The sequence below is a fragment of the Callorhinchus milii genome, unplaced genomic scaffold (genome assembly GCF_018977255.1).
Source record: "Callorhinchus milii isolate IMCB2004 unplaced genomic scaffold, IMCB_Cmil_1.0 Scaffold1, whole genome shotgun sequence".
Taxonomy (NCBI): Eukaryota; Metazoa; Chordata; class Chondrichthyes; order Chimaeriformes; family Callorhinchidae; genus Callorhinchus; species Callorhinchus milii.
In genome coordinates this window covers 124,434,758-124,459,372 of record NW_024704742.1, presented here as the reverse complement: position 1 = coordinate 124,459,372, position 24,615 = coordinate 124,434,758, and the positions used below count along the sequence as shown (strand labels likewise).

At 39.3% G+C, this 24,615-nt stretch overlaps 1 protein-coding gene across 1 annotated transcript in view; it reads left to right on the top strand.

Annotated features, from left to right (window-relative positions):
• ndufs4 (NADH:ubiquinone oxidoreductase subunit S4) overlaps nt 1–6,706 on the top strand; it is a 71,152-nt gene extending 64,446 nt beyond the window's left edge. Inside the window, exons 3-5 of the mRNA XM_042335328.1 lie at nt 717–889; nt 5,467–5,540; nt 6,500–6,706. Of these exons, the coding sequence (XP_042191262.1) occupies nt 717–889; nt 5,467–5,540; nt 6,500–6,603 (351 nt within the window). The 3' untranslated portion in view covers nt 6,604–6,706. The remainder of the gene's footprint in view (nt 1–716; nt 890–5,466; nt 5,541–6,499) is intronic.
• The last annotated feature ends 17,909 nt before the right edge of the window (nt 6,707–24,615 follow it).

Sequence of the window (24,615 nt, the reverse complement as noted above, 5' to 3'; positions counted from 1 at the left end):
CTTTCAACTATTGGGCATTCTGAACTTTGAGATTTTTCTTGTTCAAAGCTTTTACAAATCATTCAGAACAATGAGGTCTATTATACAGCAAATTCTTCTTTTATAAAGAAACTGAGTGGGGCTTCCTGCAATAACAGAAAGTATATCTTGTCAACTCATGGAAATATTCCGAAAGTGGATAAAGTGGAAAGTGGATCATTTTAGATAAATGACAGATTTATCAAACAAAAAGTTAACCAGGACATTCCCATCTCTATTCAAGTAGTGCATTGAGGCCTTTATTGTACACTTGAACGGGCAGATGAGGATGCCATCTCATCCAAAGGACATTGGCTTGGACATTGCAACATTCCTCCTGTTCTACATACACCAGATCGTCAACCAAAGTGGAGTTTGATACAGAAGAACAAATGCAACCAACTGAGCCAGGTTTTCTTTTGGAAAGTCAATGCAAGTGCACATTGAATAGTAGATTTTGAACACTATTCTAAACAAAATGTTGTGCACTTTAGAGCCTGATTTACATGGTGAGCTAGTGATTTATACCAGTGCGTGGAATTTGTACCGTAGGGTGTGTTGAGGTTTCCAAACCATATTCTGAAAGTGGTTATTAAATGAGTTATCCTCCCTGTGCTTGAAGACAAATGCCTAATCTGAAAAAAATATTGTAAGGAATTAATGGATATTAAATATACCTTATTTCTGTTTCTACCTAGGACATCACTCCATTGACAGGAGTTCCAGAAGACCATATAAAAACACGAAGGGTCCGCATTTTTGTTCCAGCGCGAAATGCAATGCAGTCTGGTGTGAACAACACAAAAAAGTGGAGAATCGAGTTCGACACGAGGGAGCGTTGGGAGAACCCACTTATGGGTTGGGCATCCTCGTGAGTTTTATTTTTAACAAATAATTACTTTTAAATGAGTAAACATGAAGTCCAAATAAACTTTTTAAATATGCGTTCTCAGAAATCAGCTGCCATTAATAAAATAGTGCGTGCATGTTTGTAACTGGTGTATAAACACGTTCAACATTGTAAATCAATAAAATAACATTTGTCCCTAATTTACAGAAAACAGATGTCACCAAAATCAATACACCTTACTCCAAACTAAATTAAAAGTATTTCAGGCAAACATACAATACAATTTCCACCAATTCAACATTTTCTCACACTTACGCATTCCTATATACAGGTTTTCAGCACCTGTTACTTATGAGAACATTGGAACAAGTTAATTGTTTCCAAAAATACCAAGCACATCCCAGTCAAAAGTATAATTGATCAAAAGAATGTAGTTGGTGACCAAAACGTCGTGACATCTTACCCTTATCAGACTTTGTGATGCTATCACAACTTTTTGGTCACCCTGTATTCTTGTATATATTTTTGAAACATTGTTTCTTTTGGTGTAGAGTTTGATATATCACTTTTTGAAGGGTCTTGCATTCAAACCATCTTTCTTGCACCTGAATAATATGGCTGATGCTTTTGGGATATTTTTCAGACAACTTAAAGATGTTATTTGGAAAATTATGGTGTACATATTCCTATAATTATGTAGTATTGGTATTTTGGATTTTAAGGTTGTTTTAACTATATTTTTATAGACCTTTAGGGATTGGTGCAAATACTTTTAGAACAATAAAAAAGTACAATTTGTTGCAAAACTATTTTGAAGTTAAGTCAAGATGGAGTTCAGTACAATATACAGGTATTGGCATATTATTTCAATACTATTTTCATAACCATTCAATTTCCTGGTTTTGACCAAGTTACGTGGGAGCCATGTGGTGAGCAGAAGAGATGTGAGGAGTTTCTCCACTGGGATCAATGGAAAGTCAGCAAGTGAATTATTTAGGACTTTTTGCATAAGCCTCCTAGTGGCCAGTTACAGAACAGCTTTAATGTAGATGACATACCGTAGATCTGTCCACTTGGCAGCAAAGCAATGTGTGCCACAGGCATCGTTAAAGATGGAAAAGAATGATCGATCTACTGTAGATTTTTTTAAAAATCTGGTGATGTAGATCTAATTGGTGATAGATTCCCTTTTATTTATTAAAAGTTAAATATATTCTTCCATATATCTTTAATAGCAATACTTTCAGAATTTAATTTCTCAATTTATGGATACCTGGTTGTTTCTATGTTTAACAAAAAAAGGTTATTGGATTAATTTATGTCAGATTAGATGGGGGACGAGAGGAGAAAGGGGGTGGGTGTTAGGGCGAGGGGACTAAAATGGGTGGAGGCTCATGCAAAGTAAAAATGCTGGCACAAACTGTTGGTCTGAATGGCCTGTCTCAATATTACAGTCCAACTGTCTAATTACACCACCAACAACAACAACTTGCACTTATATAGGGCCCTACACACAGGGTAGCATCTCAGAGCGCTTAACAATGGAGGAGCCTGACTCCCAGGCGGGTGGGGGAGATGACAGTAGGCACAGTCAAAAAGGAAGGTTTTCAGGTGGGATGTGAAAAAGGGGAGAGGGGAGGCAGGGTGGAGGGATTGAGAGAGAGTGTTCCAGAGTTTCGGGACATAGTAGCTGAAAGCACGATCTCAAATGGTAGAGCGGAGGGTGCGAAGGACGAGCAGGAGGCCGGTGACAGTTGAGCAGAGGTGCCAGGTGGTGGATTGGGGAGTGATGAGGTTGGAGAGGTAGGGAGGTGCATTGGAGTGAATGGATTTGAACATGAGTGTGAGGATCTTGAAGTCAGTCTGTTTCGGATAGAGTGGAGCCTGGCCAGAACTGGTGAGATGGTACGGAGTTTGGTCCGGGTTAGTATGTGGGCAGCAGAGTTCTGAATGAGCTGGATTTTTGGAATGGTGGAGCTGGGGAGACCGGCGAGGAGTCCGTTGGAGTAATCCAGGCGGGAGGTGACAAACGCAAGCACGAGGGTTTCAGCTGCATTTGGAGTAAGGTACGGTCGAAGGCGGGCAATGTGGTGGAGGTGGATGAAGGCCGTCCTGGTTAGGGACTGGATGTGGGGGAGGAAGAGCAGCTGGGAGTCATATTCATAGTTTGCACTTGTCCAGGCCCTGATGTCTCTCAGACAAGCTGATAGAACATCGGCGGACCTGGAGGAGGCAAAGTAGATTTGTGTATCATCCGCAAACATCTTTTGGTAGTTTGAGAGATTAGAGGGATCGTGGATGCTTTTTTTTGAGTAGGGGTGTAATGATAGCGGTTTTCAGGGGGAGTGGAACAGAGCCCGAGGAGATGGAATGGTTGACCGTGTCGGCCAGCACAGGGGTTAGGCAGGGGAGTTGAGTGACCAGCAGCTGAGTGGGGAGGGGATCGAGGCAGCAGGTGATGAAACAAATACAGAAGTCGCTGGGAACACTCAGCAGGTCAGGCAGCATCTATGGAGAAAGGAAAGTGAATCAACGTTTTGGGTCCACGACCATTCATCAGAACTGGGGCATGTTGGGAGGGAGAGGCTTTTAAGGGCTAACAGAGAGAGGGGAGGCAGGGCAAGGACGACAAGGGAGAAAATGGGGTAAAGGACAGGGGATAATGGGTTAAAGAGGTGTTAATGATGCAACACAAAGGGGGAAGATTGCAACAAAACAGGGGAACAGAGGTGTTAATAATGCAAAACAAATGGAGGGGGAAATTGCAAAAAAAATAGGCATCAAACACAAGAAGAGAAACAGATAGCAAAGAAGGTGAGCATGGTAAAGGGAAGAGTGAAAGTCAAGTCGAAGAGAAGAGCAGAACTTCTTCAAGGTAGGCATTCCTAGAAGAGAAGTGGCAGTAAATTAAATATAAACAAAATGCAAAATACAGCAGATGATGGAAATCTGAAACAAAAATAGAAGTCACTGAGAACACTCAGCAGGTCAGGCAGCATCTGTGGGGAAAGGTGGTGAACTTCATCCTGGTGATTGTGGTTGAGAGGGAGGAGGATTGTGGAGTCCTGTACTCAGTGGTTGGAGCGCTCGCCTCGCAAGCGAGAGACCTGGGTTTGATTCCTGGTAGGATAAAACCTTGGGCAAATCTCCTTGCTCCACACGCCTGATAATAATCCCTCAAGAATAAAAAACAATAATAAATTAGTCACTTCAAACCAGGACTGTTCATGGGACACTGCTGTGTGCAATTGGCTGCCGAATTTCGCCCACAAATATACAGTCAATTCACTTCACAGTAGATTCTGTGAAACGCTTTGAGACGTCTAGAAGACATAAAAAGGGCTAGATCAAATGCAAGGATTTATTTATTATTAGGAGGGAGAAATGGGGGCAAAAGAGTATAAGGAGTGGGAAGTGGTAGGAGCTGTGGTTGAGGGAGAAGGCGGTGTGGATGGTCTAGGTGGGGTGGAAGGGGACATAGGGGGAGGAGTAGGGGGAGGACGATGCAGCCAAGCAGATGTTTTCAATCTTTGAGGCAAAGCAATCTAGGACCTCTTCACTCTTGGCATTTGATACGAGGATAGAGGGAGCTAGAGGGGGTGCACCAAAGAGATGATGGACGATGGAAAACAGTGTCTTTGGGTTGTGTTTGGCCTCCAGGATGACTTTGGAGTAAAAATTAGTTTTGGACTATGAAAGGGAGAAGCGGTAGGTGTGGAGGTGCTCAAGCCACAGATGGCAGTGAATTGTGAGACCAGATTTCTGCCATCTGCGCTCAGCGTCCGGGTTTGGGTTTTAAGTGAGCAGAGATGACTGTTACACTAGGGGAGCAGGTGGATTTGAAACCAGCCCTGGATTTCAGGGGAGCCAGGGAATTAAAGGTTGTGGAGAGATGGTCATTCAGCAGTTTAATGCCTGCATCAGGATCGCTGCAGGTGCAGGGCCAGAAGGAGAGAAAAAGAGGGCATTTGTGAGGGACTTAAGGGGAAGCTTTTTTCAGGGGCAGGTGGAGGGCTTGGAATAGGGAGCGGGATACGGGAGGAGAGGGAGATGACGATAGACAGGTCGGAAATGGCAAGGCCATGTGTGATGACGAGGTTGAGGGAGTGGTCGCGGTTATGGGTGGGTGAGTTCATGTGGATGGTGAGGTTTAGGGAGGAGAGGGGGGCAGTGAAATTCGAGGAGGTGGTGCAAGGGGAGTTAAGGTGGAGGTTGAAATCACCCATAATGAGCTGTTCAGTGCAGAGTGATAGGGATGAGAGGAGCGAGGAGACATCAGTGAGGAAGGAGCCAGAAGGAGAACTTTGAGGGAGAGAGAGGAGGGATGGTAGAGGGTGAGGTGCTCAAAGGAGGAGAAACAGCCAGAGGAATATGGTGATAGACCAAGGGAAGCTTGGGAAATGAGGGCCACACTCCCCGCCCCCAGCTCAGGTCCGTAACTCTGTCCGTCCAGTGCCTTGGGATGCCCTCCTGCCGTGAAAGGCGCTTTACGAATGTAATTTTGTTGTTGTAATAGAGTGAATTATTTCAAATTATAGCAAATCAAACCTGAACATTAAAAACATTTTGTAACATGTCAATTTTTGTTTTAATTGTAGGGCAGATCCTTTGTCAAATATGGTTTTGACTTTTTCTACCAAGGAGGATGCAGTTGCCTTTGTGGAGAAAAATGGTATTTTTTTATATACGTTTCTGGACAAATAGCTATGGAATTGCATCTTGCGATTTATTAAGTGCTACAGAATTCTGATTTGTTGCAGCTGTAGAGGTAACAGCTACGCTAATATTTTTTAGCATATTTCAACAATCATATTTCCAAATAGCATATTTGTAATTGCTATTTGGAAATATGACGTTTTGAAAAATAGTAAAAACAAAGTTTCAAATATGGAGTAATAATCAAAATTGACCAATTGTATTTAATTTTGTGTGTTAATGTTTTGTTCGATACTCAATTCTGCTTTGAACCTTTTATCTAGACTCTGATCAAGGCAGATTTTCTCCACCTCTGCAACATTGTCCATCTCCGCCACTATTTTACCCCTCCACAAACACAAACCCTTGTCAACCTCCAAACTCAACTTTCGCCACTTTACCATCAAATGCCTCCAAGCCTTACCCCACCCTACCTCTGGGGTCTCCAGTGACTACTCCCCCTAGCTATTCCTGTCTGCTCCACCCCACCGTCTGCTTTCAAAACCCAGCCTTCCTATCTCCCTCCAGCTTTCCACACAGGCTTTGTAAAATGCCTAAAGTGTTCTCTCTGCACAAAAGAAACTATATAAGTGCAAATTAATATTGTTGTTGTTAGGCATCATTGTTAAATTCATACGATATCTAATATCCTTGTATTTTAATGCAAATTCTTGTTTTTTAAAATATATTCCTGCAATTATAAATAATACCCTTATTCTACATAATCTGCTACGGTGTGCAAAATCGTAGCTTTCGAAAATGCAAAGGATGCAGTAAATTTTAACAAATTATAACAAGAAATGTTAGCTTTAGTCAAGAATATATTAAAAATCGTATAAGCTTCTGTGCAAAATGTAAGTTGAATATATAGGATTGTGTTTTAAAAAACTACACATTTATTAAAATGCTTTAATTTATTACCCTCCCCCCCAACAGATTGGAGTTATGAAATAATGGAAAAGAGGGTCCCAAAGCCGAAAGTAAAGTCCTATGGTGCAAACTACTCTTGGAACAAAAGGACCAGGGTGTCAACAAAATAAGCTGCACTATCCCAGCTGTTGGTCTCGCTAAGAATAAACTCAACCATGTTGTATTTATAGTCAAGTGACTCTTAATCTCAGAATAAATGTGACCTTTAACCAATTATATTTGTATGTCGCTTCTTTTGATATATAATTTATGATTTCTACGATGATTTTATGATGAGTTTTTAATCTCTCCTGTGTGTGCTTGACACCACATACTCTTCCAGGTCTGAATAAGTCATATATTCTCAGGAATGTGTTGCCTGTGCTCAGTTGGTATATGTGGCTTCTCAAACCCCCACTGAGAACTGCTTAAAATCTCCTCAAAGGATATTTGGCTATCAGCCAGTGCAGAAACTTGTCCTCCTCCCATCATAAGAGTTTCTCCCTAGCAGGTCTAGACCACATTCAACCCTAATTCAGTGGTAATTGTGTGGCCCAGTGATCATGCAACCTGACCTTTCATTATTAAGGTGTCTTGATTTATTTTGTTTCTCTTCCTGAAATAATCTGCTCTTGACTCAACTGAAAGTAAAACGACACAGATCTGCTATTCAAATACAACAACAAGATTACATTGTACAAGTACCTGTATTGAGTAACCTTGGGATTTGAGTCACAGCTAACTGACTGTGAAATTAGTTACCATCAGGTAACCAAACCAATATTGTTTTGTTTCACATACAATACTGTATACATTAGAGCAATAGTTGGGAAAGGGTGAGAAATTACAAACCAGTTATTCAACCATAAGAGATAAGATTAGCTGACAGACTGAAAGAATGAAGCATTGAATCATACAGGATATCGAAACCTTCATGCATGTTCATTGCATTACACTTATGAATTACTGAATGTATTTTGTTCTACTACTTTGAAACGTGCACCACCACTAATATCTGATTCATTCGTACTCTCCCTCCCAGTGGGTTTCTTTCATCATTGCCATTCTTCTCTAGGCTTCCATCCCTTGACTGAATGTCAATGAATGCGTGGGTCTAAACAAAGCCTGACATCCAGTACATAATGTACCTTTAATCAATGTCAGGCCTACATTGTTGTCTATTCAGTTCTTCTCACACCACTTTAATTGTACAGAAATGTTATTTTCATAGTACAATTGTACAGTTAACTACTGTCTACTGAACTAGTTGAAATATGTTTAGGCCACAGGAAGGTTCTGGATTTGCCCTTTAGTACATTCCATAGACTATTTGGACCTACTCGTGGAGTCCTGTTGCTCAGTGGTTGGAGAACTCGCCTCGCAAGTGAGAGGATCTGGGTTCGATTCCCGGGCAGGGCTAAACGTTGGGCATGTTTCCTTACTGCATACTCCTCGGTTTACTTATCAGTAAGTAGGAACCCACTTGTTAGTTGATTGGCGGATCGCTTTGTCGGGGGTAATAATTCCTTCCAAAAAAAAGTAATGAATTTTTAGAAGGGGAGAAACTAGATAGTGTTAGCGTTCAGAGGGACTTGGGTGTCCTTGTACACCAGTCACAACAAGTTAGTTTGCAGGTACAGCAAGCAATTAGGAAGACTAACGGTATGTTGGCATTTGTTACAAAAGGGTTAGAATATGAGAGTAGGGAAGTCTTATTGCAACTGTATAGGGCTCTGGTGAGACCGCACCTAGAGTATTGTGTGCAGTTTTGGTCTCCTTATTTAAGAAAGGATGTACTCGCCTTGGAGGGGGTACAATGTAGATTCACTAGGTTGGTACCTGGGATGAGGGGATGAGTTATGAGAATAGGTTGAGCAATTTAGGCCTATATTCTCTAGAATATAAAAGAATGAGAGGTGATCTTATAGAAACCTATAAGATTATTAAGAGGCACGACAGAATAGATAGTGGGAGACTTTTTCCCCTGGTTGGAGAAACTATAACCAGGGGTCACAGTCTTAAAATTAGGGGTAAGCCCTTTCGCACTGAGTTGAGGAAAAACGTCTTCACTCAGAGGGTAGTGAATTTATGAAATTCTCTACCCCAAAGGGCTGTAGATGCTCAGTCCTTGAACATATTCAAGACTGAGATTGATAGATTTCTTGTGGATAAAGGGATTAAGAGATATGGGGATAAGGTGGGTAGGTGGAATTAGATTAGATCAGCCATGATCTTATTGAATGGCGGGGCAGGCTAGAGGGGCCGAATGGCCTACTCCTGCTCCTAACTCTAATGTTCTTATGTTCTTATGAATTAGTCACTCAATCCACAACTGTTTGTCGGACACTGCTGTGTGCAAATGGCTGACGTGTTTTGCCCACAAAATATACAGTCAATTCACTTTACAGTATATTCTGTGAAGCGCTTTTGAGACGTCTCGAAGACGTGATAAAGCACTATATCAAATGCAAGGATTTTTATTATTTTATTATTTTTGTTGTTATTGCAGCTGCCAATTTAATACGAAAATGGGTCTTCGTGATTTGAATTTGAGAAGCTTCTTGTACATGAAATCACAATAAAAAATTAAATTTTTCAGCATGATGGCTGCATGAGTATAGTATCAGTTATAGTGAAATACCGGGCAGTTCGTCTCATTTTTCCTCAAAATAGTAGAACTTATTTCCTTCAATCTTTGCTTCTTTCCACAAACTGCAGGTGTATGAAATCCAAATTTGATGTAATCTAGTCTTTACGACTAACCTCTTACCCCTACACTCTTTTACCTTGTGTACATTATGGATCTTTCTCCTTCATCCATATTTCTCCATTTAAAAAGTGGAAGATATTGTACAACTATCTATTAGTTGTATTAGGTTCTGATAGTGAGTTGTTAGAGATGGCCAAACCAATACTTGTCATTCATTACATGTGTTGGATTTGAATCCAGGTTTCAGAATACATAGGACAACGTACATGCTTTACCGCCTATTTTGTTCATAAATACTTATTCTAAAGTTTACTCCTGGAACAGAAAGATTTTTGATTGTTGAATGTTTTATTACTGTAAAATTCCAGCATTACTGATAAAACCATGCAATCAGATAAACTTGAGTAAGTCCCTGGGATATGTGATAGTCAGTATATCTGATTTCCCCACTTCTATGATTTCTACATACCTCATTACAAATCAATTGTAAGCTTTTTTGGTGAGGTTCTTGCGTTTTGATGGGACCACTGACTGGTTTCTGTACGTGACATAATGTGTGACGTAGTCATACAAAACGGGAACCTGTTGGGTATTAGGTCCTTCCAACTAGTAAATTATGGGGGAATTCACTGACTATCGTGTAATTGAGATTAAATTCAATTTAAAAATCCTAATCAAATATGAAGACTTTTGATTGTCAATACAGAGAAATTGTAAGGCATCAATTTAATATAATTAGCAAAGGGGTAAATTATAGGATGGTTTTTTCTTACACCGATGTTGTGGTTGAGGCAGAATCCATATAACCTTTCAAGAAGGGACTACATCAATGTCTAAAAAGGAATAATATGTAGGGGCATAGGAAAAAGGCGGGTAAATGGGACTGAATGGATTGCTCTTTCAAAGGCCAAGGACACTTTGGGTAGAATGGCCAGCCAACATTTGTGCTGTAGATTTCCATTGTTCATTGCAAATACAATTTTTAATTTTCCTCAATAGATACATGGCATAGTTTCCCTTTCCTCCCCTGCAAAAAATGCCACAGATCAGATATCTGACCTACCCATTAACGCACAAGAATACGTACTGCCACACTCACCTGCTCTGCATCAGTTTCACTGGGTTTTTTCATCCACACCTACATTCGTGAAACATGACTCAAAGGTTTGCATTGCTATTTGTGAAGCATTCTACTTGGGGAAGCAAAACTCCGTTTATGTTGCCACATTTAACTGAACCGAAGTTTGAGCGGGAAACGCCCTTCCCACTCAACTGCCAAATATAACTGAAGTTTCACTGTATCTTGGGTAACTTAACCGGGTGGGACATTCTGTCATTAAAAAGGCCACTTCGCATTCATGTTACTCACAATTGCACACCTCCTACTGTCGAAACACTGAGCAGCACAGACCAGAGAGTGTTACAATGCCATTTGGGGAAGGTTACAGAAAGCATGTAACATTGAGAGGAAGGTACAGAAATCAGTGGCTTCCATTTGATACATTTGATATTGCATGTGAATGTTTCAATAAATCTGCTCTAATTCCTCCTACCTATGCTAAATTGCTCAGACTATGCCTAAAACTTTGAGGGATCAGAATCCACAATAGAAATAAATAATCCTTGCATTTGATATAGGACTTTTCACGTCTTCTAAACGTCTCAAAGCGCTTCACAGAATATACTGTAAAGTGAATTGACTGTATATTTATGGGCAAAACATGGCAGCCAATTGCGCACAGCAGTGTCCCACAAACACTCATGGATTGAAGTGACCAATTTTTTTTGTTTAGTTAGAACACATAGTTCTAACTAAACTAAAAAATGTGCCTTTTGGTTTGCTTTTTCACTTGGGTGTTATTTTCAGAACCCATTTTGCATCTTGCATTGAGACTTTTATGCAAGTCAGCAACTGGGAAATGTATACTGATCACAACTGAAAAATTGAACCATGTACATTTTAATATAAACCTGCGCGTAACGGAGTCTGCGGTAATCAATTACGTAGGGCAAAAAATATAAATTATGTCAATGCCATCAATATGTTCTTATAAAGGTTAATTATATATTCTGTTCAAAGGGTATAATTGTATCCCTCAGCAGTACAAAAGAATTATGTCTGGAATTCTTTGAGTATAACCTTAGTCATAACGGAAACATGTTTCAACATATTGAACCTGATACGTTCTTGATATTAAAGGCACTTTCCCTGTGGAGAATATTTGCTACATGTTATGACATTAAAATGTATATAAATCACCTTTCAGACAGACATTAAATGGGTAATATTTTACAGCAAAGCAGCCATTGCATAATTAAGCCTGCTTTATACTCTATCTGTTTAAAAACAAAACACCAAAGAGTACATCAGTTATTTATCACGTCCCTTTCTTTCCTTATTTCTCTCTGCTGCTGTCTGACCAGCTTTTGTGGTTGAGCAGATGTATTTCTTTGTGGCATAATAATCACTTGAGTGAACAAAAAGTATCTCCAGACACACTATTTTGATCAGATTTTGGGGGTCTTAACTTTTCAGGTAATTATGCTTGGCACAGTCTGGTGCAGCAGAATGTAACTGTGTCTGGATTTGTTTCCGTTCAGCATGATTGCTCTGTGAAAACCGAAAATGTTTGGTTCAGCACTTGGTGGAGGGGGGGGGAGGGGGTTGAAGTGTCTTATTATGAGTCTGTCTACCTGTTAGCATAAAGCGCTGGGGGAGCCAATGCAATTTGGGCAGAATCTGGCGAGACGCGTATTGTTTGAGGGGAAGAGTGGAGGTGACAGATACATAAAAACACACCCAGAGGTTCTCACGAGGAAGAGAGAGAGAGAGAAAAAAAACCCAAGAGAAGCAATGCGTGGCATTGCCGCTTAATTTGAGTTTCAGATCTGTTCAAAGGCTCAGTGTTTTTGCTGGTTGGCTTTTCAGGGAAGATCGACCCCCAACAAAACCCTCTCCAGGGAGTTGGAGGCTGACACTCGCTCGTTTTTACGCAATTCGCCAAGCAATCCTCTGCTCCTGTCTTTCTGGCTGTTTTTTTCATTTAACTTTCCACTTCACCTCTTCTTCATCTCTGCAGTCAATAATGCATGTTTTTTTTGTGTGTTGTTGTTGTTTGGCTTAAACATTGATATCATCACACGTTTTCCATGATCAATGTGGGTAACTGTACACAGGCTGCAAGGAAATGATTGTAACTGACTAATAACTAATAGGTTAGAAAGTGGTGAGAAGCAAACACACAGACACACACACACATACACACAGAGACACACACAGAGAGAAACACACACACACACAGACACACATAGGCCATCAAAAACAAGGTTGTGGTGTATGGCTGGAGACCCTGAATGGTGTGGCAGAGAAACCTCACACTCTCTCTCTCTCTCTCTCTCCCCACCCCCCCACCCAACACCCATCCCCTCGCCGTTTGAAGGCGATCGAAGTTGGCAGAATTGAAAAGCAAGAAGATTAATGGATTGAAGGGGAACCCTGACAGCTTTTCCGCTGGTTTCAGTACTTGCTGGGTGGGCTAAATGGTCTGCGATGTCACTTGCTACTTAATCTTGTGTATCTGAAACACTCTGACGTGCTTGGGAGAGCCTAGCTAGGTCGGTATAGACATCAATTGATAAGACAGATAAAAGGAAACTGCACTGAATTGCCGTTTAATGCCTCTATAGTACTTCACAGCTACAAAATAATTAGTACCCCATCAAACTTGGCCCTCAGCTTTTTTCCCCCTTTTTTTAAAGCACAAAATGCCTTGCTTGTAATAAGACATATCTTTTGTTCTGCGACCGCCACTTAAACATGCATTCCATTGGCATCATCATCAAAAAGCACGTGAGAAGGTGCAAAGTTTTATGATACAAAAGGTTTCCAAAGCCAGTCTAAATAAAAAGAAATTTCCCCTGGGTTGTGTCTGTCTTTCTGTAAAATGTTTAAATAGTGTTGTCTCTTAGCAGGTGAGTGAATGGTAAACTCTGACCTAGGAATCCACATTGCACCACTATTCCAAAGATGCACTAATTAGTTCTTCATAACCATATTAACCCCAGTGTCCTGTACAGACACAATTAATTACAAATACCTCCCACCCAATTTAGTTTATGTATTGTACTTATTAAATCATTTATTGCATGGTAGATACTGAGGAGTCCACATGCGTGGTTTCTATTCTTTTAGTGGTTTATATCAAGATCTACTCCATCATTTAAACTCCACTATTTAAAATGGTTGTTAAAAGAAACAGAAGGGAGGTGAGGAGAAATTTTTTCACACAATGAGTTGTTTGGATCTGGAATGCATTCCGTGAAATGGAAGCGATTCGATAACAACTTTTAAGAGAGAAGTAGATAATTATTTGGGGAGGACAAATTCGCAGGGCTAATGGGAGACAGTTGGGGAGTGGGATTGAATTGGATAGCTTTTTTCAAAGAGCCGGCACAGACACGATGGGCCGAATGGCCTCCTTTTGTGCTGTATAATTCTATGATTCTATGAATCTATGATCAGTAAACACGATCCCTGGCTGCAGAAACAAGTGGGTTTGTAACTATTGAAACAAGATATCCTTCACGTTAATGTAATGGTGGAATTTTGGCAAAGTGTAGCTGGGAAGCTCGGTTTTTAAGCAATGCATCACATTGGAAACCCTTTCTTAAACAAGTCAAACAGTGTGTAACCAGAACGCTCTTCATTCATCGCATTGGCAATGATGTGTAGGAGATGCGCTCAGAGCATTTGCCCGCCAAAAATATTATAACAGAGCGACAGAAAATCGCTCTCCCTGTACATTATCTTGATTATTATTTAATATTGCAAAAGGTACTGTTTGTAATTGCAGTTTAATTTACAAATGCTAATTGATGGCAGAATAAGGCTAATATATATGTATACATATACATGCACACACATATATATGTACATATATTAGCCTTATTCTCTCTCATGTATATGTAGATATATATTGTAGATGCTACAATATTGAACCTGCCATACTTGCACACAGGGGCTGTTGGTGCTAGTCAGTTAATTAACATGAGAAGTTAAACCTTTGAAATGTTTAGACATTTCATTGAAAACAAAGCTCACGCCCTGACGTCAGGATCCCCTTTTTCCAGACTTCCCCAAACACAACCGATACAAGGAAACGTCTACTTACAGCCTTGCTCCCAGGGGGAAGGGGCACTGCATCCCTGGCAAGGCTTTCACACGTCCATCACTCTTACAACTCTGGATTTACACATGTGCAAGGATTTTTACAAAATCTACATCTATTGATTTTTGCGACCTTTCCTCGAAACATTATTGGCTCTTAAAATGAATTAACATTTAACTGTACCACTCATATGAGTTTTCCCACAAAATTACAGTAGTTGAATCAAACTGTGTATGGTTATGTGTGTTGATGTGGGGGTATACACCAAGTAATAAAAATAATAATAATCCTTATATTTGATTATAATTATTACAGTAATAATCCTTACATTTTCACGTTGAATATTTTCAAGTGTAGTGACTGTGAATTTTTGTAAGCCATACCGTCTCTAGGCCAGGAGCAGAATTAATTAATTAACGTTAATGCTTATTAACAGTTGCCAGAGGCTCGCGAAAATGAAGTCCAATGTGCTAAACTTGCTGTCATTGTTGGATTCTTTAATGTGTGTTTGAATGAATGTTTTCAAACTGAAGACTGCACTTGGAAAGATCCCAGGGATATGGTTAAAACATTGCCTGAAAGTGTGCTCCCCCTTTCTGGAGAGCAGACCAAACAGACTATTGTTTTACCAGGCACATTACTCATCAGTAGCTCAGTGCTGACAAGTTATGGCTGGCTGAGCTGGTGAAAGTCAAATTAATGTTGGCAGTCAATTTGGCAGGTAAAGCTGTGGCCAGATGTAATTAGGTTTAGGATATAGTATTATCCACCCGGAGCAGGGATTTTGTAGCTCTAACATGGGGCATTGTAACTGAAAACCGCTGGTATGTGTTATTTTGTGGGGGTTGGAGTGTGTATTTCGCAGTTAACAGGAAGGAAAACAGATTGCTACCTCTTGCCTTTGGAGATTGACAAATTCAGAGGTGTTAAAGGGATGGTATCCATTTGTTTGCCATACGTACACTTGTCAAATTATGGAAAGTGGATGATTTATTTCGAATGCAGATTTTTCAGCTCAAGTCTCACCATCCCACCAGCCCCTCTGGGAGCATCAGTTGGTAGCTGTATATTCATTGCGTCCCTCTTTGAGGAATCTCATATATGTGAAATCACATCAGACAATTCCTTGGAAAATCAGAAATGTTTGTGAAGAGAATGAATAAATAACCGCATCCATCAATTCGGTTACATACTCATTGTGGCTTCTTTTTGTTGGAACAATTTCGAGGTTGATATAATATATCAGGACAACATTGTTTACATTATAATGAGTGGGTGTTTATTTTTTGTCTACTTGGGACATTATTTAAAATGTGCACGTGACGGTTCAGCTTTAATTGATTCACTTTGGAGCCAGGGTTCCAGTGAAAATGAATGTTTTATTAATTTGGTTAATTAGCTTTTTAAAATAAACTTGATGGCATATTCTTCCCAAAGACGTCTTCTCCATATTTCTTGTTTACAAAGAGTGTTGAAGCAATGTTCCAATGATGGATGATCTTTGGCTGCTGCCTAAGTATTACATAAGCACCATCTTGTCTCTGTCGATTGACTGGCATTACAAGATGTGTCAAATATCTTGTGTAAGTAAAACAATATGCAGGTGTCAAAGGATGATCGCAAATTAACTCATGTAAAAAACAGAGAATGAGTTTTCAACAAAGTACCCGTAAACAAAAAAAAGAAGTATTTTTCTTCAAAACCTGCCTTCCAACAGTATTTCTCAAATTAAGTTAATAGCAGGATTGAAGAAAATGTATTGACTAACATAGGGCAAGTAGTGCTTTGAAAATATTTACAGTAGAAAGTTTTTTCTATGCATTGTACAATAAATCCCAATATAAGTGCTGTTGGCAGTGAAATTACTTGTTCCTAGTGGAATCACATTTTTGACATTTTCTTGAGAAGTTTTATTTTAATCAGTGCCCAGAAATTGTTTTGACGGTATAACAGCCCAAACATTTTAGTAGCCAATATGTGTTTTGGGAAACAACAAATGTAAAAATGGGAATTCTGTAGTATTCTGAATTAAATGACAAATGTCTTAACTGTGACAAGTCATGCACATTGCAAATTTCTCCTCATTATAACAGTTCTCAGTTATCTGGGGAAAATCTGAAATAAATGAAAGAGTTAAAAAAGAATGGGTTGAAAGTACAGCTGAGTGTCCATAGCAAGTATTTGAGAGTTCAATCGTTAATGTCACAGGGGAAAGGATTAAATGGTTCAATGTCTCTTCTCGTTCCTTTTATTCTTATGCAAACAATTAAACTAGAACTTTGCTTGAATAAAACACCACCGATCAATGATTACATTTGCTTGCTTCCATGTGCAGCTTGTTGCAACTTCATTTAGAGATCCTAATGAGAGAAGAATGTAAACAAGTTTAATCTGACATTGTTGATTCCTGTGTTGGAAACAAATGGCTTTGTGCAGCCATGTCTTGTCAGTTTGTATGTTGCATGTTCTAGTTTATGCTATCAACGTGGGATGGTTTATTGTTTCCAGTCTTTCCAGGAAACTTTAAGCACTACAAACGACAGTGCGTCCAGTGGAGACAAGTGACAGAAGACATCACCCTGCTGTTGAAGTGGGTCTGACATTCCCAGTTACCATCTGCCTTGCCAGGATCAACTAAATATGTTCTGAGAAATTCGATCAACTTTTTTTTTACGACAGTTAACGCTGAGGTTTTGGTTGGTTTGTGGTGGCGGAGCCTCCAAACACTGATGTGAAGTTTTGGCAACTTGAAGAGACAGCTCTCTTTGCTGGCCTAACTCACTCTGCTGTGGCATTAGCCAGACCTTTCGTCTCTTTGTGTGTGTGTTGGGGGGAGAGGGAGGACAAAGCAATTTAAATGAAAAGTGCGAAAATCTGTGCACCGTAGCTTTCAACTGCTATGTAGTCTATCCCCAGCAAAATGGCCACCCAATCTGTCAAGCTCAGCATTGGAGTACAAACCTTTCCACCTTCACTTGTTTTTGAGTTTTTAATATTCATGTTCACAATTTAGTTACAAAATCTGAGAAAACAGAACAGCTCAATTATAGCTGTTCAAATTTCTGATCAAATGTTTTGATATTGTACAGAAATGTTCAACAATGCTTTGATTGTACTGTACATAGAAGTCAACTATTTGCTTATAAAACTGAGCTTTAAGAACAAGTTGGCTACTCAAGGAAAATTGGTATTAAGGCTACATTTTGATAGAACTAATATATTGTGGATCAAAGGTTAAGGCTGCTTCTTCTTTAAATCATCACCAATTATCTTAACTGCCCCACGCTTGTTGACTAGAGTAACCCGGCATGTGTGGCCGCTATAGTCTTCTCTGCTACGTCAACAAGGATAGTTGGCAATACTTCTCACAGAAGTTTGTTTGCAATTTAATCACTCACTGAGACTACAATTTATTGTTAGTGTGTTATTATACTTTTACATGCAACCTAAACCATGTAAGTATGTGAACTCAAACCACTTTTTGTTACAACAGCTGGATCTAGTTGAAAGTGCATGTTAACAATAAGACCACCCTTCTGAAAATAATTGGGTTTCCTTCAAGCAGATTTGGTAACAAAACTTCAGTGGAAATTATTCAATTCCAACAGATCAGTTTTTTTAAAAAATCATTAAATAAATCATTTCATAATATTTTTCTTTTGATTTAGAAAATTAAACCTATTAATTTTAATAGCAGCATGTGGAACTTATTACAACAGTGTGCATACCTGTCTCCTGATAGGCCAAATTTGATTGGGATGAAATCACTTCAATGATTTTTTCATGCAAATTACAATATTGGATTGAAATATGATTGAAGCTAATTGTGTTAAGTACAATGCATTGCAATGTGTTCAATATTGTATACATTTGTGGCACAATATTTCCTATAAAAATAATTTGAATGAATGATAACACTAAATACATTTTGTTTTTAAATCATTTTATATGTGGTGATGAATCAGCTTTTTAACAATATTTTCAATTTAGCTACTATTGTGTAACGGGTTGAAAGATTGCTTAACAATTACTGCCACTGCAGCTACAGGTTTTAGGGGAACTTAAACTTTAGGCCATAAAAGTGCTCTGTGATGCTACCCCAAGTGAAAGACACTATATAAATGCAAACTGTTGTTGTTTTAAAAACTTAATTATGACATTAATCCTCTCTATGAAATTAGCATTTACTCCCACCGTGTTCACATGCCCATTAAGGCTTGATGGTGATACTGATTGTTTCTGGTTCCACGCTTTTTTAGGGTTTTCATGTTAAGTTGCTTACCAAATGCTACACAATAGTGAAAGTTTGTTCAGTCTGTCTCAAGGGTTGGCTCCCAACCTTTTTGCTCTCCAGGTAAATTGATCATTCATCTCATGCGGATTCCTGTATCTTATTGGTTAGAGCTGCGCCTCGCAAGCATAAAGACCAGAGTTTGATTCCCGGGCAGTGTGAAACCTTAGGCAAGTTTCATTCCTCCACAGGCCTCTGTTTACCTAGCAGTAAGTAAGAAGGAATCTGGTTGTTAGTCGATTGGCAGATCACTTTCCGGGAGTAATAATCCCTAAAAAAAAATTGGTCACTCAATCCATGACTGTTTTTGGGACATTGATGTGCACAATTGGCTATCGCGTCTTGCCCACAAAATACAGTCACTTTATAGTATATTCTGTGAAGCACTTTAAGATTTCACAATGACATGATAATGCACTATATCAAATGCAAGGATTATTATTATTATTATGGCTCTTTGCTTTGTGCAAAATAGTTGCTGATGTTTCCAACAAAAATCCCTACACTTGACAATAATTACTGTAAGTGCTTTGAGATATTTTAATAGATAAGGTGCTACAAAAATATAAGTTTTTTTAAAAATATTTTGTGTGAGATACCACAAGAAGTGATTGTTCATGTTATGGGAATTACAAATGTGAGCAAATATTTCATTTTCTGGCAAAACATGAGTGGATTTATCAGTTACAGAGGTGCATATTAAACTGGCCTGGGTCATGTACAGCAAAACTACACCCCCCTGCCCCCCACCCCACCAAAAAGAAACAACCTAACCAAGCTTAATGTGTCAGATCTTACTTCCAGCGGAATTTATTGGAGCTGTACTGAACAGAGAGTCCTCACACTCTTATTTCATTGTTTTTGAATAGAGTATTTCAAAACATGTTTAGGAGATATCATGTCTGAGTGCCATGGACCTCTTTGATTTCTGCTGGATTAATATCAACAATTTGGAATCAACATAAAATGGATTTGGCCTTTATTCTTCTAGTACTGGCAAACAGAGTTATAAGATATTGGCAGGATCTCTCCTCCCCTTCATCAGTTGAGTAGGTTTCTTTGTCAATACACACAGCTTCATGTGAGCATATGATAAGCAGGGTTAGAAGGTTAGAGAGTGTATTATTTAAGCACACTGGAGTCTCATTCCTCAATACAAATTGATATGTACCAGCAGCAAACAATGCAGAATTATTTTATTCCTAATTCCACAATTACTATCCACATATAGATGGTTAAATGTTTCGAATTACATTATTGAAATGTCTGTCAATTGTATGTCATACCATTATATGACAACTGTAGGCTATATTCAGACACACCATTGCAAGCAGGACAAAGCGGCCTAGGGTTAGTGTTTTAAAGACAATTTGAGGACAGACATCAGGAAGTATTTCTTTTCACCAATGGTAATCAAAAGCAGGAACATATTACTTGGAATGGTGGTAGAGACTGAGCTATTCTTCAAAGAGAGTTTAATGTTGTATTAGGAACGTGGTAGAATGAAATCAAATAGGTCAAAGAGTCTTCTTCATTGTTGCATCTTTTGTGATCTTGTGCGAGATTAAGTTCACTGAAGACATTGGAAGCTATTAGATGCTGTGTAGAAACCATGTGTAAATACATTTGCATTTCGGAAAATGCATATCTAAAAGTGGAAGGTGTCTGCATTTAATTTTTCTTCAGAACTAAGAAGGTACGAAAACAGGTATTGGAAAAGTTACAAACTTGCTGCAGTGATCAACATAGTACAATTGCTGCAGAAGAGTTATAGAGCAAGCTGTTTCCAATGACAACAGTAGACTTCATTTCACCTACAGAGTACTAATAATCACCGGTGTCCAAACTAGGGGTTGACCCAATTGTTGGGCAACTGTATCAATCTGTCCAAAAACTCCTGAATAGCCTTTTCACATTTCATGTTTTAATAATATAATAATTCTTGCATTTGCTTTAGTGCCTTATCACGTCTTCAAGACATCTTTAAGCACTTCGCAGAACATACTGTAACGTGAATTGACTATTTGGTGAGTGAAATGCAGCAGCCAATTTTGCACACAGCAGTGTCCCACAAACAGTCATGGATTGAGTGACCAAATTATTATTTATTTATTTTCTGGAAGGATTATTACCCCTGGAAAATTGTGCCAATTGTGCACAGCAGTGTCCCACAAGCAGTCGTGAATTGAGTGGACTGCGTGCACAGAATTTTTCAGTTTAGCAGTAAATTTCAGACCTCAGCTAATCCACTGAGGTGTGTTTATAATTAGGGATTGAAACTGATAGATGAGTCCATTGGATTATTCTTATTTGAACAAACAAGACAAAGCTTCCTTGACTCCCATCAACGTCTTCTCATCTGCTGTTCTGAACTCCTTAATTTTTTTTGGTCAGCCGTGTCTGACATGTGTGGAAACCCATCACCATGCTGAAGCTTAAGCTTTGAGACATCTAGAAGGCGTGAAAAGTGCTATATCAGATGCAAGGATTATTATTATTATTATTATGAGTATCCAAACCAAACTGAGAATTCCATGCATCCAACGTGCACATGGAAATTCCAGAGATAGATTGTTGGAATGAAATACACATTCTCTTCCTGGAGGGATGCATCCTGCTTACCTGATTGCGGTAAGTATTAGGCATAGGTTGTCAAGAGCTCCTTAACTTTCCCTACCTATCCCTCAGACTCTCTGAACCTGTAGACAATCTTGGGGTCAGGTTTGGTCCCCACTCTTCCTTCTTACTGTACATCCGGTCCTTGCCCATGACTGCCTTCCTCCACCTCCAGCACATCCCCTGCCTTCGCCCCATCATACTTCAAATGCTGCTGAAACTCTCATTCTCACTTTCAAATCTCTTCACACCCTGTCAACTCCCTACTTTTCCTTTCTGCTCACACCCTACTCCTCCACCTGCCACCTTTGCTCCATTGCCTTGGGTCTTCTGCACATCCCTTTTCCTCTCCGCTCCACAATTGGCATATTAATAATAAAATAATCCTTGCATTTGATATAGCGCTTTTTACATCTTCTAGACATCTCAAAGCGCTTCACAGAATATACTGTAAAGTGAATTGACTGTATATTTGTGGGCGAAAGGTGGCAGACAATTGCACACAGCAGTATCCCAAAAACAGTCATGGATTGAAGTAACCAATTTATTTATTTTTTCTTGAGGATTATTATCAGGCGTGTGGAGTAAGGAAACTTACCCAAGATTTTGCCCTGCCGAACGTAAGAACATAAGAACATAGGAATGATAGACCAGAAAAGTTTAAGGTCCATCTAGTTCGCCTTCCACCTTCCTGACGGTCGCATGCACGTATATCCCAAACTATCTATGTACTATATCTCATAATTTTATTTCCTAAAAGAAAACTATCTAATCTGTGTTTGAAAGAATCAACACTTCCTTCTTCAACCGTCTCCATAGGGAGCCTGTTCCATATTCGCTCACTGAAGTAGTGTTGGCGTAGATTTGTTCTGAATTTACTCCCCTTCCATCATGGGCCGTGTCCTCTGGTTCTACTATTCTGGACAAGTTTAAACAGCCTGTCATGATCTATTTTGTCTTGCCCCTTTAGAATCTTAAAGATAGCAATCATGTTGTCTCTCAATCTTCTCTTTTCCAGCATGAACATGCCTAATTTACTTAGTCGCTCCTTATAGTCCAGTCCTTCCATTCCCTCAATCATTTTGGTTTCCCTCCTCTGTATCGTTGCGATTTCTCCAATATCATTTTTGTACTATGGCAACCAGAACTGTCCACAAGTATGGTCTCTCCATTGATTTATACAGTGGCAGGATTACCCCACTATTTTGGCTTGCTATTGATCTTTTGATACATCCCAACATCTGGTGTGTTTTACGCACTGCCACAGAGCATTGTTGGGAGAGCTTCAATTTATTGTGAATCAGAACGCCCAGGTCCTTTTCATTTTCCATACATATTATTTTCCTTCCATTCAAATAATAGACCCTTCCAGGATTTTTTGTGCCCCTGTGAAGTACTTTACATTTCTCCACATTGAATTTCATCTGCCACCGATCTGCCCAATTCCCAAGTATGTTCAAATCCTCCTGTAACCTATCTTATTCAGTTTTGCAATCTACCACTTTCATTAGCTTGTCGTCATCCGTAAACTCAGCCACTGTGCTTGCGAATCCTAATTCCAGATCATTTATAATAATATTAAACAAAAGAGGTCACAAAACAGAACCTTATAGAACTCCACTGGTAACATTTTCCCAGTCTAATGACATTCACTGTACCACCACCTTCTGGGTTCTTCTGTTCAACTAATTGCGTACCCTTTGTAATATGCATCCACTGATCCCCGCTTTTTTTATTTTCAGTATCAGCCTCTCAAGAGGAACTGTATCAAAAACTTTACTGAAATCCGGATATACATCATCCACAGCCTTATCCTTATCAAGCTCCCTTGTCACACCATCAAAGAAAAAACAGCAAATTGGATCGACATGATCTTCCCTTCATGAACCCATATTGGCTATCATTCATGATTTTATTTCTATCCAGATGCTCCATGATTTTATCCTTAATAAGAGTATCCATAATTTTACCCACAATGGATGTTCAAACTTACTGATCTGTAGTTTCCTGGGTCACTTTTGTTACTTTTCTTAAAAATAGGAGTAACATCTGCTTTTCTCCAATTCCCCGGCACCTCTCCAGTATTCAGTAAGTTTTGAAAGACTTGTACCAGCGTTTCTTTGACTTCCTCCCTTAGTTCCTTGAGGATCCACGGATGCAATTTATCCAGCCCCTGAGATTTATTTACCTTAAGTTTACACAGCTGTTTGGCAACCATGCTGGTAGTAATATGAATAGTGTTGTAACTTTTCTCTGCGACATCCTTGAGTTCTCTTTCCAGATCAGATAGGTCTCCTCCTTGGTAAACATTGATGTAAAAAACTTATTTAGCGCTATTGCAGTCTGCGTAGCATTATTTGTCATATTGTTTCCCAAACCCACCTTCAGTGGCCCTATTCCATTGCTTGTTTTTCTTCTACTCTTACTGTAAACAAAAAATGTTTTGTTATCATTCTTGACATCTCTTGCCATGTTCAATTCAAAGGTTTTCTTTGCTATTCTGATGCCTTTTTTTCAGTCCTGGCATGCTTTCCGGTATTGATTCTGACTTATTTCCATACCATTTTCCTTCATGACTTTCAATGATTTTTTTCCTCCTCTTTATGATTGCTTTGTAGCCCCATCCAACCAGGCAGGAGTGCCTCTAAGCTTGGTACCTTTGCTTCTCATGGGTACACGTTGTTCCATTGCCTTTATAATCACCTCCTTAAAGGAACTTCATAGGTCCTCCACTCTCACTGCCATATTTAAGCCTGCCAGGTCCGCTCCAACTAGATTTCTCAAGTGCATAAAGTCAGTCCTCTCGAAATTTCGCAGTTTTGTTTGAGTTTTTATAACCTCAACAACTCTTGTGATGTCAAATGTGACTACATTGTGATCGCTGTTGCTTAATGCTTCTCCCACATTTATGTTAGAGCTTTGCTTGTCCCTGTTGCTCATTATCAAATCCAAAATGTTATCTCCTCTTGTTGGCTCTTTTACAATCTGATTCATAAAACAGACTTCTTTTAACTCTAGAAACCCCTTCCCGATCTTACAGTAGATACATTATTATCCCAATCAATTTCAGGTAAGTTAAAATCTCCAACCACTATGATTAGTCCCTTACTAGTGGCCTTCCTTATGTCATCCCACAGTTCCAGATCAAGGCTTTCACCCTGGTTTGGGGGTCTATAGCAAACCCCCAGTAATAGCTTACCTCCGCTACCATCTTTTAATTCTACAGTGATTCTGTTTCAGTTCTTTCCTTTTTTAAATGCTCTCTCATTTGTGTCTCAATAATGGAGCTTTTATATAGTGACACACCACCTCCTCTTCTCTCGATACGGTTTCTCCTAAACAATTTATAACCTTTCCG